At 34.0% G+C, this 14,222-nt stretch overlaps 1 protein-coding gene across 3 annotated transcripts in view; it reads left to right on the forward strand.

Annotated features, from left to right (window-relative positions):
- The first annotated feature begins 3,712 nt into the window (after nucleotides 1-3,712).
- csf1b (colony stimulating factor 1b (macrophage)) overlaps nucleotides 3,713-14,222 on the forward strand; it is a 15,026-nt gene continuing 4,516 nt past the window's right edge. For all 3 annotated transcript variants that reach the window (XM_016561661.1, XM_016561662.1, XM_016561663.1), the window contains exons 1-6: nucleotides 3,713-3,953; nucleotides 4,846-4,959; nucleotides 5,054-5,116; nucleotides 5,677-5,847; nucleotides 11,475-11,661; nucleotides 11,824-11,960. In XM_016561661.1, coding sequence (XP_016417147.1) covers nucleotides 3,915-3,953; nucleotides 4,846-4,959; nucleotides 5,054-5,116; nucleotides 5,677-5,847; nucleotides 11,475-11,661; nucleotides 11,824-11,960 — 711 coding nt within the window. In that variant the 5' untranslated portion in view covers nucleotides 3,713-3,914. The remainder of the gene's footprint in view (nucleotides 3,954-4,845; nucleotides 4,960-5,053; nucleotides 5,117-5,676; nucleotides 5,848-11,474; nucleotides 11,662-11,823; nucleotides 11,961-14,222) is intronic.

Here is a 14,222-nt window from a genome sequence, read left to right on the forward strand (position 1 = left end):
GCTTCATAAAAGCAGGAAATGATCAGCGTGTTAATAGGAGAAGGGACAGAGCGGTGTGGAATAAAGGTAAATTATGTGAAAAATAATGTTTTTTTTTTTTTAAACTAAGCATTAACACATGTTAGACTGCACCCCATAAACACAATCAAGCCTAGAAATAAACATGTGAACCACCCCTTTAAGTTTTTTTTAGTTGCCATAGGCCGCCAGGTGTTTGTACTGTCATTTGATTGACATACTATATGATTCACAGCCAATTTTGAAATCTGAATACCTACAGATGTGACAATATAACAGACATCGCATCTGGAAAAGAACAATTTATTTTCTCTGGTCAAAACTGGCTTGTACATTACATGTCATAATTTCCACCAGACAGTAAAACTGAAACTTAACTAAAGGAAAACTTTGCTGTGAGGTGAGATGCAGGATGAAACCAAAAGATAATTATTTGCTTTGACAAGGGATTTTCAGGAAACACAAAAGCAAAAGCTGAAGAACAATAAAGATAAGAGTCATATGAAGACAAATCTGATCAAATTTGCCCTGGTGTCACTGAACAGGCAGACACTGAGCATTCATCCACAACATCCTTCCATTGTTCCTGTACTTAAAAAAACATAACTAAAGGTCAAACAAAGACTCATCTGAGGTCTCATAACACACATTTATTGACTACACAGCTAAATTTAAAAGAAGCTAGTCACTGACATCTATAAATATTTTAAACTAGATGGTAGATATACTGTTTAGCCCATGCATGTGACATTCCCAAAGGCATATTCCATTTTCAAAGGAGCATTCCAGGAAAATATCAAGAAAAGGTCTATCCAGATCATTTTAAAATGTAATAATTCATAACATTTACATTCTCTTCCCCTCAAGGCAGCTGCATTCATGAAAGACTTAGTAGATCTAAACTCAAAGTCAGTCTTTGTGATATCTCATCAGCGGTTTTTATCATCAGTTCCAATAATTCTTCGTGAATAAGCAGTAAGTCGTACACGCTAAAGTACTAAAACGTTCCTGACAAGGTAAAAATGGTTGGGTTCACAGTCAAAGCAGACAACCAAATGTTACAAACAAAACAAACAAACAAACAAAAAAGTTAAATAATTAAAAAGGAATAGAAAATAGTGCTGTCAAAATTAGCGCGTTAACACAGGCGATTAATTTTTCCAGTTTAACGGTGTTAAAAATATTTAATGCAGGGGCGGACTAGGGTTGACCACCCCACGCACAACTGCTGCTACTGTCTCTTTTTTCTTGACAAGAATTGTGTTTATTTAGATTCACAACCTCTTTACGACCACTACAAACGGGAGACTTTTCAGACGCACACTCCAACTTCGCCTCAGCGCCAGGCACTAGTCAAACGACAAGGAGTTTCAGTACAACAACAGTGAACTGCGGTCAGATGAGATGTTGTCAGGCCATATGTCAGTAAAAAGAAATTTTCCTGTCCTTTTGTGCGGCTGTAGCCTGTATCATTTTATATTAAAGCGGAAATGAAACTACAAGCATGCGTGTATCAGATCCCCATCACATTCAGCAGCGTCAGCTCCTAAAGTCATAGCAGCCAAAAAACCTAACCCAGCTGCTGTGATGTCTGTTAATCAAAGAACAAAAGAAAAAAGACGAAATCAATTAACTTTTGCAGCTTTAAGGATTCGTCTAATTTAGAATTTAGTGTTTGATAACCAATTTCTGTATTTCCTACTTGCTGAAGGGCACACGTATGACATTTATTATGATGGGTTTATGTGAAGATTGTTTTAAGTTCACTTAAATTAGAAGTTGCTATTTTGCTAAAGTCTAATAAATGTTCAAATTGATAGTTCTCAATTATTCTGTAATGTTGAATGGCTATAGTCAATGGTTAGGAAAAAAATAACAATTTCATAGAGACATCAGTAGTATTGGTATCAGTGATAATCGCCTTCAGTCATAATAAATGATGCCATTAAACAAATAATAAAAATATACTGTCTTTATGTTGTTTCTACATTCATTTGAAGATTGAATGTCAAATCATTGCAATATTAAAGTATATTTAAAAACTTTAATGTTTGGTGGGATTAATGTGCGATTAATTAGTTATTTTTTAATCGATTGACAGCACTAATAGATTATTATATTATATTATATTATATTATATTATATTATATTATATTATTCCAAGATAAAGTTACTTGAATGGTTCTTTAAAAATAATAATGCAATGATTAATTATTTTTACATTATCTAAATCATGTTTTTTGTTCTGCAGTCACACTGGATATGAAGAGGTTATCATCTATAGGATATAGATAATAATTTTGACTATTTGAAATATTTTTACTATTATTTTGAACTATTGTTCAAAAGTTTGACATCAGGAAAATTATTTTTGAAAGGCAGTAATACTTGTATTCAGCAGGGATGCATTAAATGGATCAAAAGTGACAGTAAAGGAATTAATAATGGTACATAAGATTTATATTTTTAAAAAATGCTGTTCTTTTGAACTTTTATTAATCAGATACCACTGGGGAAAAAAACCAAGATATCCACAAAAGTATTACGGAGAACAACTGTTTTCAACATTGAAATGTTTCTTGAGCAGCAAATCAGCATGTTAGAATGATTTCTGAAGGATCATGTGACATTGAAGACTGGAGTAATGATGCTGAAAATTCAGCTTTAACATCACAGGAATAAATTACATTTTAACATATTAAAACTGAAAACAATTATTTTAAATTGTCATATTTATTTCATTTTACTGTGCTAACTTTTTTGATTATATAAATGCAACCTTAATGAGCATACACTGAAAAAAAATATTCATTGAATTTACTAAATGCATTTTAAGGTAAGTGGTTACATTTAAATACAGCTACATTTAAATAAACAGATTTAGTTGACTAACTTTAATTTTTTTCTTTTCTTTTTAATGTAGCTAAAATAAATTGTTTGCAACCACTTACCTTAAAAAAATTTAGTATCATTTCTTTTTTAGAGACTTTCAAAACATTTTTTAAAATCTTACAGAGCCCAAACGTTTGACCAGTATACACTACTTTTCAAACGTTTGGGCTCTGTAAGATTTTTTTTTTTTAAATTTAATATAGATAACATTAATTCATAAATCATTCTCGCAGTCAACATTAAATATCACAGATCCATTGGAAACCAGTTCATGTCTCACCTCGTTCTTTAATCTTAACGAAGCCTGTCTTTTCCCTCTCTTGAGAGAAATGACTTTAGCTCTGACAGCTAACATGTTAAGATGTCTCTCAGCTTCAGAAGGTACAAATCTATCCCAGGAACATGGAGAAGATCTCTGCACACAAAAGAAAGCGGAAAAAAGCATTAAATGGCGTGAGAACTTTGATCACAAACAGGTATAGGTTTAGATTTATAGTTGGGTGAGTCTAGGGACCATAATAGGTCCTAATAAGAGTAATAGGGGGCTTGTTTGAGGGACAGAGAAAGATCATGAGTCTAAAATCAAATAATTCATTGCATCATCTGTAAAACATTGTCATGCAAAGGATTTACATTGAAAAAGACATAGTGAGCAGGAAGCCTTGCTTTCATAAACCCATTATGAAACATGAGAACGTAAGAAAAAGAGAGGAGGAGAGAGGTGTGGGCTTGAAAAGGCGGAGAAGAAGTTAATGAAAAAGACAAGGAGGGGGTGAAGGGAAGGAACAGAGAGAGTTCCCGAGACACCAGTTTAATCATTGTGCTTGGCAAGAATGCGCTCTAAATTCACTGTCTGCCTGCACGTTCATTTTGATGGTGGATCGATTCATTTATGAGCTTTTCTGTCACTCTGCTTCAACTCTGCACAGCAAAACATCACCTGGATCTGCTCAAATGCATCTAACTGAGGATTGTAGACTTCTCCTGCTGGATCGGTGAGCCAGATGAACAACCCTACACCCCTTCACTTCTACAGAACCAAGGTAGGCTTGAAGGTCTTCAGTGGAACTATACTCATGGTCCTTCTAAAAGCTGGAAACACACTCTCTTATTGATTTGACTTTGAAAAGACGATTAGCAATGCTTTTTTACATATTCTCATTTTATGGGGTACTAGTTTTTTGACATGTTAAGATGATTTAGTGGTGATTAAGTGGTAGTATTTATGCATTTCTCTGCCCTGTCACTACATCGACTGATATGGTATATCTGTGCTACACTGTCAATAAATAGTACAGGTTTTTTTTGCATTTATTTGCAAAGTGACCAGACTGTGGTTAAATCTCCCTAGAGGATTATTGACTATTAGATTAGTGTATGCTGGCTGTTAAAGTTAATGGCATGATATCAAACGACATTTTAAAAATATGGAGCAGATGCAGAAATATCAAAAGCAGCAGGATGCAGTGCTGACAGAGAGTGATAAAAAAAAGAGAAAGAATGAAAGAGAAAAGATATATTGATAGTGAGGGAAGACAGTTGACAGTGGCATACCTGGCAAAAAAAGACAGTAATTCTTCATTTTGACTTTCCAGCAACTTGCAAGAATAGCTTTCATGACAGAAGTTAGAAGAAAATAGTGAAGCGTTCTCACCATTTCTATTCATGCATTGATTATTTTTTTATTTTATTTAATATTTTTATACCATACATATATAAATAAAATATATTTATAATTACATATTAAACATATCCATTCACATTTATATATATCAGACAGTTGCATAAGGAAGAACTGCTTATTAAAAATCTAAATTTAAAAATGCAAAATGGTGTATGTGAGAGGCATGTTTAGGTTTATTGTCTTCCCTGATGATAGAAAAACAAACGTCTCTCTCTCTCTCTCTCTGTGTGTTTCTTTGCCTGTCACTACAGGGGAAGAATGTGTGTGTTCTCATGCTACTGTGTGTTCCCCTCTCCATGATGGACATCCCTGGTCCTTGCAAACATGCCATAACCATGGACCACCTGCTTCAACTAAAACAACTGGTGAGGAACCAGATCACAATAAAGCTTCATGGAGTCATCCTTTGATTTCAAATGTAACACCTCTGTCTTAACTATTGGTCATTTTACTCTTCAGATCAGCAACCAGTTGCGGACTGGCTGTTCAATCACATATACATTCATAGAGAGAAAACACCTGGTAAGAGGGTCGTTAAAACCCTGTCTTCCCCTGCTTTGTGCTTAAAAACAGATTTGTGTTTTTTCCATAATACAAGCTTCTATTCCAAAGTCTTCTGTTTTGAATCTGGCTTTGGAAATGCAGCAAAGTCGGAGGTGTGTTTTAGATTAGATGCTCACTCCAAATTGTCATCACTCATTGCTGAGATTTCCATTATGGCACCCTTGGCATGGTTGAATTCAGCATGCATTTTGATGAAGCTCTTAGATGTTTCTGTTATTTTATGTTATTTTGTAAAACAGCCTTTTTTTTGAAGACAGTCTGAACTTTGGTTTAGTTTCTTAAATCTGAAGCAAAAAGTCAATTGTACCATCTTACAGAAGATAATTCACAAAGTACATAGTGTTAGTATCAATTCAGTCGCTGATTCACTAAACCAGCGACGTAAACACCAGCAAAACCAAAGCCAACTGCCCGATCTCTTTTGAAAGCAAAGTCAAGTACACATGCTAATGTGCCAGATTTTGTTCTGCAGGTTTTTCCAAACTGCTTCTTACTCATTTATCTTCCTTGTCTTTTAGAGCGTGGTGTGTTATGTCAAAGCTGCTCTGCCAAGGGTGCTTGAACTGTTTAACGTCCATTTCAAATACGTGCGGGGCTCAGGAAGTGCTCAAGCAGTGGTCTCCATACAGAACCTCATTCTCAACATCTACTCCCAACACTGCATACCTTCACTGGACGAGCAACTGGAGGTGTGTGCACACTCACACAGTGTTGGGGAAAGTTCCATTTAAAAGTAATGCATTACATTACTTGCGTGTTACTTTTTGTCACCTGGGCTGGGCTTGCTTATTTGTTCTTTAATAACTAAAAAACACAAAAGTTATATTTTTGGCAGTTGTAAAGGCCCTTTTTCACACCAAAAGTGAAATTAATAAGCCTCAAGCTAAAGGAAGTGCTTATGTACCTCACTTTAGAAGTTACTTAAAGTAATCTGATTATGTTACTCCGTTACTTGTAATGCGTTACCTCCAAAACTGCTTATACTCAAACATCTTGTTCTCAGGGACAAAAAGCCTCACTTTATGGATCGCTAGGTTACTTTAAGATTAATCAGTGAATTTTTATGAACTCACAGTAAACTATTATTTTGGTAACACTTTACAATAAGGTTCAATTCTTAAAAATAAAGGTTCTTTATTGGCATTTATGGTTCCATGAAGAATCTTTAACATCCATGGTTTCTTTCCACAGAAAAAAATATCTTTATACACATTTTTCCAATGCCCCTTTGACGCTTTTTGTGAAATATGGGAATAAACTGTAAAAAAATCTGTTAAAGTTTCGCTCTATGAATGAAATCGGACAATAAAGGGAAATGTGTACAAGTCTAAAAGCGTTAACAATTTACTTTCAACAGATCAGGAATAACCCCAAAAGCTCGATTATGTGAGTCTGCAGCAATATTACAGATGTGTTAAATATCACAGTAGTAATGTCTGCATTATGTAACATTCGTTGCCCTAATCAAAAATGTTCAATGACTGGAACATTGAGTGATAATATTTCAAAGCCATTTTCATCATTTTGACAGACAAAAAATATTATATTTACCTGCTTTAGAAACCTTCCAGTAAACACTGTTAATAAGGATTCGAAGTGAAAAAGGGAAACAACTACATTTTAAAGCATCCATGTGGAAATAAACCAGGAAAGAGATGTGAGGATTTGGAAAGAAAAATGAGAGATTCTTAGTGCATTCCAGTGAATCATGGAATATAGTTGTAAATGAAATAGGGAGAACAGACACATATGCAAAAAAAAAAAAATAATAAATTAGAAAAGAAAAGAATGCAGCAGACTGAAAAGAGCTCTTGCCATAGATATTCTTGTGGAGATACTATATATACCACATTAAAATAAACATTACATTATTCTCTTGACATCTGAAAATCAATCATTCAGTCCAACTAAAAGATAAGGATCGGTGGTCTGATATTTTTTAATACTCGTTGTTGTCCATAGTTCTGAGTCAGTGATTCAGTGATCCATTTGTTCCTGAATCAATCAACTATTCTGAATGAATCAACCATTTTAAACAAATCAGTTAAAATAATGATTCAGTCAGTGGCGGGCCGTGCATTTTACACCTAGGCCTTCAGTGGCATCCTACATGAATTAATCCATCTCTTGAGTCATTCCACAAAACCGGTACGATTTGGACTTACACATTTTTATCAATGTATAAATGTATTATACATCAAATGTATTACTTTTCTGAACACCTCACAACATTAATGACATATTTAACTTCCAGAAAAACATATTTTCCCACCTCAGGCATCAAATCCCTATTATTATTGGTCATTATTTTAATATATGGGCACTATTAGTCTTCAACCCCGTTATGGACACTATGGGAGCTCTCTGAATATGATTATAAAATGTATTTGTAATGAAATCAACATTTTCCTGTTAATCAGATGTCCCTCACACTAATTCAGTATTTGCAAATATAAAAGTTACATAAAATCTCACACTTTTGCTATACTAAAGCCTGAAATGGGCACTTTTTGTGACAGCAACCTCATCATTTTTGATCAAAGAAGTGGCTTAACTTCAGAATTTGAACTAAAATCAGTATTCTTATGATTGCTCTGAACATTTCAGACTGAGCTCAACAAACACTAAATTGCTTTTTCATAAACTTAAAATAAAAAATTAATAAAAATGTAGGTGTGACGGGGTTGAGACTAGGGTAACGGGGTTGAAGATGGTAACAGGGTTGAAGAGACAAATACATCTTAACATATAAATAGCTGTTTTTACTCAAATTCACTGTAAGATTTTCTATAAACACTGCATTTCATTATGTAACCAAGAAAGACAACCGACAGAAATTGCAATTGAACAGTTTTATTAACCTGACTGCAGGAACCATGCACTGTTAAATTGTGGGAACTTATATAGACAGGTGTGTGCCTTTCCAAATCCTGTGCAATCAACTGAATTTACAGCATGTGGACTCCAATCTAATTGTAGAAACATCTCAAGGACGATCAGTGGAAACAGCGTGCACCTGAGCTCAATTTTGAGTGTCATGGCAAAGGCTGTGAATACTTATGTGCATGTGATTTTTTTATTCTATTTTTTTGTAATAAATTTGCAAAGATTTCAAACAAACTTCTTTCACGTTGTCATTATGGGGTATTGTTTGTAGAATTTTGAGGAAAATAATGAATTTAATCCATTTTGAAATAAGGCTGTAACATAACAAAATGTGGAAAAAGTAAAGTGCTGTGAATACTTTCCGGATGCACTGTATTCAGTCAGTTTATAATGCTCTAATGTATACTAAGTTATTGTTGTTTTTCCTGCAGTCAGGTTAATAAAACTGTTCAAGCAGAGAAGGCTTTGCTGGCCCTGACGGCCCACCACTGGATTCAGTGACTCACTCTTTAATACTATTAACTTAGCTGCATATTTAAAAAGTATAATTTCTATATTTAAAATTGCATATTAAAGCTGATGTCTCATAACAATGTTTATGCAATTGCAGTGTGCATTCATGCCACCTTTGAGCTGCATTAAACATTAATGACTGTCCATTTACCTTTATTTAATAAATGCTATAAGTAAAAGAAGGCTACTGTTCATTGCATTCACTGCTGTTAACATATAATTTTCATGTTAGGTGTTATTTACTTTTTACAGCATTTAATAATCATGGGTAACGTGCAACTTTTTAACGTATGCAACTTTTAACATAAAAAATCTTTTGGTAATCTATAGAAATGAACATTTACCAATAAAGATTAATTAATGATGGAAAAATTAGTTCATTGTTAGTTCATATTGCCTATTGCATTAACAAATCTTTCTCCACCTTGTTGTAAAAGTTGCCTTTAAAGGTTATCAGGATGATAGTCAGAGATACGTGAAGGCCTACATTTCAACTGACAGTCAGATATGGCATGTTTGCTTGATTTTTTGTTTGCACTTCAAGTGTGTTTGTACGTATGTGAGATAGTCTTATGTGAAATCACAAACAAGTTTTAAATATTGTGTTCAGAAACATCACTCAAGAACGTTTTGGCCCATATGTGTGGCTATTATTTAAACTTTATTAAGCATAATGAAGCATTATTAAGCCTATTAACCATTGTTGATTGGTTTACTTACAACATTTGCATTCCTTTTCATTTATTCGAAAAAATATTTCTAAAAAATTAAGCTTGAGAATTTTTCCATCTGGCAGCTGGTGTCGTATATCAGCCGTGCGTGAGAAATGTGGTTCAAGTATAAGAAGTACAAAGAAGTCATGCTGTTACTTTGTCATACTTCTAATGTGAAAAAGGCATTACTACAGTCGCTGTACATACTTTCAATGAGCTTTATTAAATGAGTTTGCTTCCTTCTTTTCTGAGAAGATCAATAATATCAGGAAGGCGATTAGCACATCCCCAAGTTATGCAGAGGTTAGACAGATTCGACCAGATTTTAAATGTACTACAAGTGCACATTCAATACAATTAAGAATACTCAATTCACAAGTGATGGACCACGTTTATGATTCTTTGATGGTACTTTTGTGTTCTTTTTGAAGCTTGAAACTTTGTGCCCCACTGAAAAAAAACATTCATGGTTTTAGAACAACCAGTTTGATTAGATGATGACAGAATTTACATTTCTGGGTGAACAATCTTTTTTAAATAAACTTGCCTTGCCTTGCCTTTATTTTTCTTTTATTTCCAAAAAGGCACTTTTAGTGATTTATTGACATTGCTTATATTTGCCATGTAATTCCTAATTGAAACTGCATGCAAAGTGTGCATGAGGCAGAAACTCTCCTTCAGTATAGCCTCTTCATCAAAACATAATCTCTCATGGCATGAAGCAAAGCATGTGGATTACAAGATCCTCTCAAACTACACTTAAGGAAACACTAGCTCTGGCTTTGCTGAAGATAATACTGAACAGACAATTTGTCATCATAGGGATTCCCCTGTCACATCAAAGGAGGAAACATACTGAGGCTAATTTATAAACCGGCTACGTTCTTGACAATTTAAACTTCAAAAGTATTTTTGCCTGTATAAATGCAGCTTTGGTGAGCATGAGAGATGTTTTTAATTCAGATATATCATGTATATATAAACTCACCAACCCTACATTTTCAATAAATGCATATTAATTTGGTAATGCATATTATGATGCTACTATATTTTTTTAAATAATTTTTTTAATGTTTAAAAAATTTGTTGGTATATCTTAAAAAAGTTGAATGAAAAAAAATCATATGTAATCATTCACTCACCCATGTTGATCCAGAGTCGTGACGAATTTCTTCTGTGAAACACACACACAAAAAATAATTTTGTTAATAAACATAAAAGCATCAAGAAAGTAGTCTAAGTCATCCAAGTCATCTAAGGCTTTATTCGTTCACCAAACTGATACCACTATTTCCTCATGACTCAAGTGGCAGAGTGTGGATGTCAAGATATTCAGTGAACAATGACTTTAATTTCATTTCTGATCTTCAAATGAGTCATATCCTTTCTGAAAAAGAAATACACTTCAGCATACTTTTAAAAAGAACACTTATTAGGGATTTAATATACTTTTTTTTTTTAAATGCTTAAGTGTGAACTGAATGTTTTCGGACACTTGCATGTTATTTGAAATTAAATTAAAATGTACTATAATTTAAATTTATATTAAATGCAATTAGTTCAACTTAAGAGTGCTTTTGACCCACTGAAGTCAGATTTCAGCACAGCGTTGTAATTTCATAATTACTTTTATTACCTTTGAAATATGGTTAAAGTATACAGATAAATTTACTGACAAGCATTTATGATGAACTAAAATATTCTTTAAAATAGAATTTCACTGAATCTTGTATGCCATGTATTTACATTTGTAACTGCACATTTGTAATGAAGTTTATTTAAAATATATAACCTTTAAATGTAATAATCAAATAACACTACAATACTACAATTCAGAACAATAATCAAGTACTTATTCAAAATATCGAAATAAGTGTACTTCTTTGAGAATGACAAACAATTATTACAAAGTAATAATATACAATTTACTTTAAAACTTTTAATTTTACATGAAGAAACAGACAATTCAAGTCATTGTCCTTTTATTTCATTAATATTATATATATATATTGAAGCTTGAAACTTTGTGCCCCACTGAAAAAAAACATTCATGGTTTTAGAACAACCAGTTTGATTAGATGATGACAGAATTTACATTTCTGGGTGAACAATCTTTTTTAAATCCACCAAAACAATCTTAAATAGAGATAAACCCCATCCCTTTGCATTTCTTTTTGGGTTTTTGTTTCACTCTCACTCTGCAGGAGGACCCTGTAGCATTCGAGAGGCAATACAATGAGTCTCCTCTCCAGGCACTTCAAAGAGTCGAGGAGGTTTTGTCCCTCTACTTGCACCTCATCACAACCACAAACACTCCTGTTAACTGGACCTGTGAGCAAGAGTATAGCAGCAATCTACCCCCTACTGCAACACAGCTAACCACCAGCACAGGTGAATGCACACACACACACACACACACACACATTCAGCTTCAAGAAAACGAAACAGGTAGTAAAGCTGTAGGAAAGACTGAAATGATTTTCAAGCACACACACACACACACACACACACATCCCTGCAGCAATGATTAAACCCACGTTTGTCTTTTGAAAGAGGTCGCGGTGGGATTATTCGGGCAAGATCCTCAGGAGTCCTTCAGCGATGATTTTTACAGGCTGGGCTTCATTGTGGTCTCCATCTGTGGAGGATTTCTTATCGTACTCACTGCCTACTGCCTACTAGAGAGAAAGGTATGCTATTCCTCCATTAACGTAGACATAAATGCCATCTGAGCATCCAGAACTTTTATACACAATATGTTATAATGTGATAAGTTTCCATAAGGTCAAATGGGCAAAGCAATGATTTTTACACTATGACATGCGTTTGATCACTTCTCAGCAGCGTTCTATATGTATAAAGTTATATATTCTGGTGCTTTTGTTGACATATATGTGTGACAGGTAGTGACAAACATAATTTTGAGTTATTGCAAAGGCTTGGCAGGCTTCTATGTAGTGTATCATGATGAAAGACCTCCAGCCAGCACAATGTTCTTCACCTCAATCTGGTATTGATTTGTGATGGTGTGTATGTCTAACACTAGAAAGCCTTTGGTTCTTTAGAAGTTGTGTTGGACTATTAATATCAGATGAAATGACAAAACAGCCTTATGTGATGTTTTTTTTTTAAGTGGAAATGAAAGTAAAGCCATTTTTAAAAAGTTGAGTGATTCTTGAAGCATTTTCATAGTGGAAAATATTCTCACATTACCAAAAAATTAAATACTACAGACTTCATAAGTAACTACGTAAGAACTAAATTACTTTGTTGTAGCAGTTAATGAAGTCTTTTCGGCTAAATGTGGACCAGAAAATCACTCCAGATTATTCAGGTTAGGAAAATCAGACCCAAGAGTCCATTATTTAGCAAACCAACACAGGTTTTCTTGCAATATATGTTAGTACCCGCTAATGCAAAGCAGTCCCACAGCATGACACTATTATCACCTTACTGAAATTCTCTGTAGATATCAGTGGTAGAGGTATTTCGCCACAAGTATGCTTGCGAATTTTGACTTGGAGGCTTAGAGAGTACACTTTCATGTTTCTTAACACAGTTAAGCATACTTTTAAAAAGTGCATTTTGTAATAATATCCAAAAAAAAGTTTTACTTTGAGTTACATTTTAATTAATGTTTTCATAATCTTGTGTCATGCTTTAAAGTACACTTATTTTGATGTGCTGACTAACATATTAAAGGTGACATATCAAGAAAATCTGACTTTTCCCCGTGTTTAAATGCTATAATCGTGTCCCCGGTGCATCTATCAACCCAGGAAACGTGAAAAAGATTAACCCAGCAATTTTTTTGGTAAACCTTTCTCTGCAAGCTTGTAAAAAAACAAGCGCATCAGATTTCACTCCCCCCGTGACGTAGAAAGGGGATCTTATTATAATATTACCGCCCTTAATCTGCAAGTTTCCACCCACGGCGCCGCCATTGTGTTTTCGCAAGCGACAACAACGGTGTACCAGTTTGGCAAAGGTTCGAGAAGGCATGTTAAATGTTTTGTCGTTGGCTGCACAGATGAGCACAGAACACTATTTAGAGTCCCAGCTTCAGAGGAGACAAGAGAGCAATGAATTTACTGATTTATTTACTGTATATTACGCTGATGCCACACAGATCTAATATAAACATGCAATTTATTTCCCAGCGGTTTACCTTCACAGACATAACCGACTGTTTTTATAACTCAGGTGTGTTTTTAACATAAACTTATGTATATTTGAAAGAGAACTTAGTAATCACATGCTTTCTGTGCGCATGCTTCAGATGTTTGCACTCAGAAAACTGTATCAGAAGTTTAAACTAATATGGTTTAAAGCGCATGATTTCAGCACGATAGACATGATAATAAAAACTAAACAGATGTTTTTTTAGCAGAGTATCTGAGGAAGGAGCTGTAAAGGCACAGCCCTATTCTGGAAAAGAGGGCGGGGAGCAGCAGCTCATTTGCACTTAAAGAGACATGCATGAAAACAGCGTGTTTCTGCTTCCACTCAAAATAGGCATTTTTTAAATGATACAATAAATGATCTGTGGGGTATTTTGAGCTGAAACTTCACAGACACGTTCTGGGGACACCAGAGACTTATATTACATATTGTAAAAAGGGGCATAATAGGTTTCCTTTATAGCACTTGTAAAGTAATTGATTATACTTTTAACTGTAGTCTGTTATTCAATGGTACATTTCAAGTTAATATATTTTAAATGTACTAAATTACAACTTCATCATTATAAATGTGTAATTACAAATACATGTAAATACATGACATACACATCAAGTCAAGTCAAGTCAAGTAAACTGCTTTAGTTAAAGGGGTCATATGATGCTGCTAAAAAGAACATTATTTTGTGTATTTGGTGTAATGAAATGTGTTTATGCGGTTTAAAGTTAAAAAAACACATTATTTTCCACATACTGTACATTATTGTTTCTCCT

This window comes from Sinocyclocheilus rhinocerous, unplaced genomic scaffold, assembly GCF_001515625.1.
Source record: "Sinocyclocheilus rhinocerous isolate Xijiao unplaced genomic scaffold, SAMN03320098_v1.1 scaffold559, whole genome shotgun sequence".
In the NCBI taxonomy this organism is placed as follows: domain Eukaryota; kingdom Metazoa; phylum Chordata; class Actinopteri; order Cypriniformes; family Cyprinidae; genus Sinocyclocheilus; species Sinocyclocheilus rhinocerous.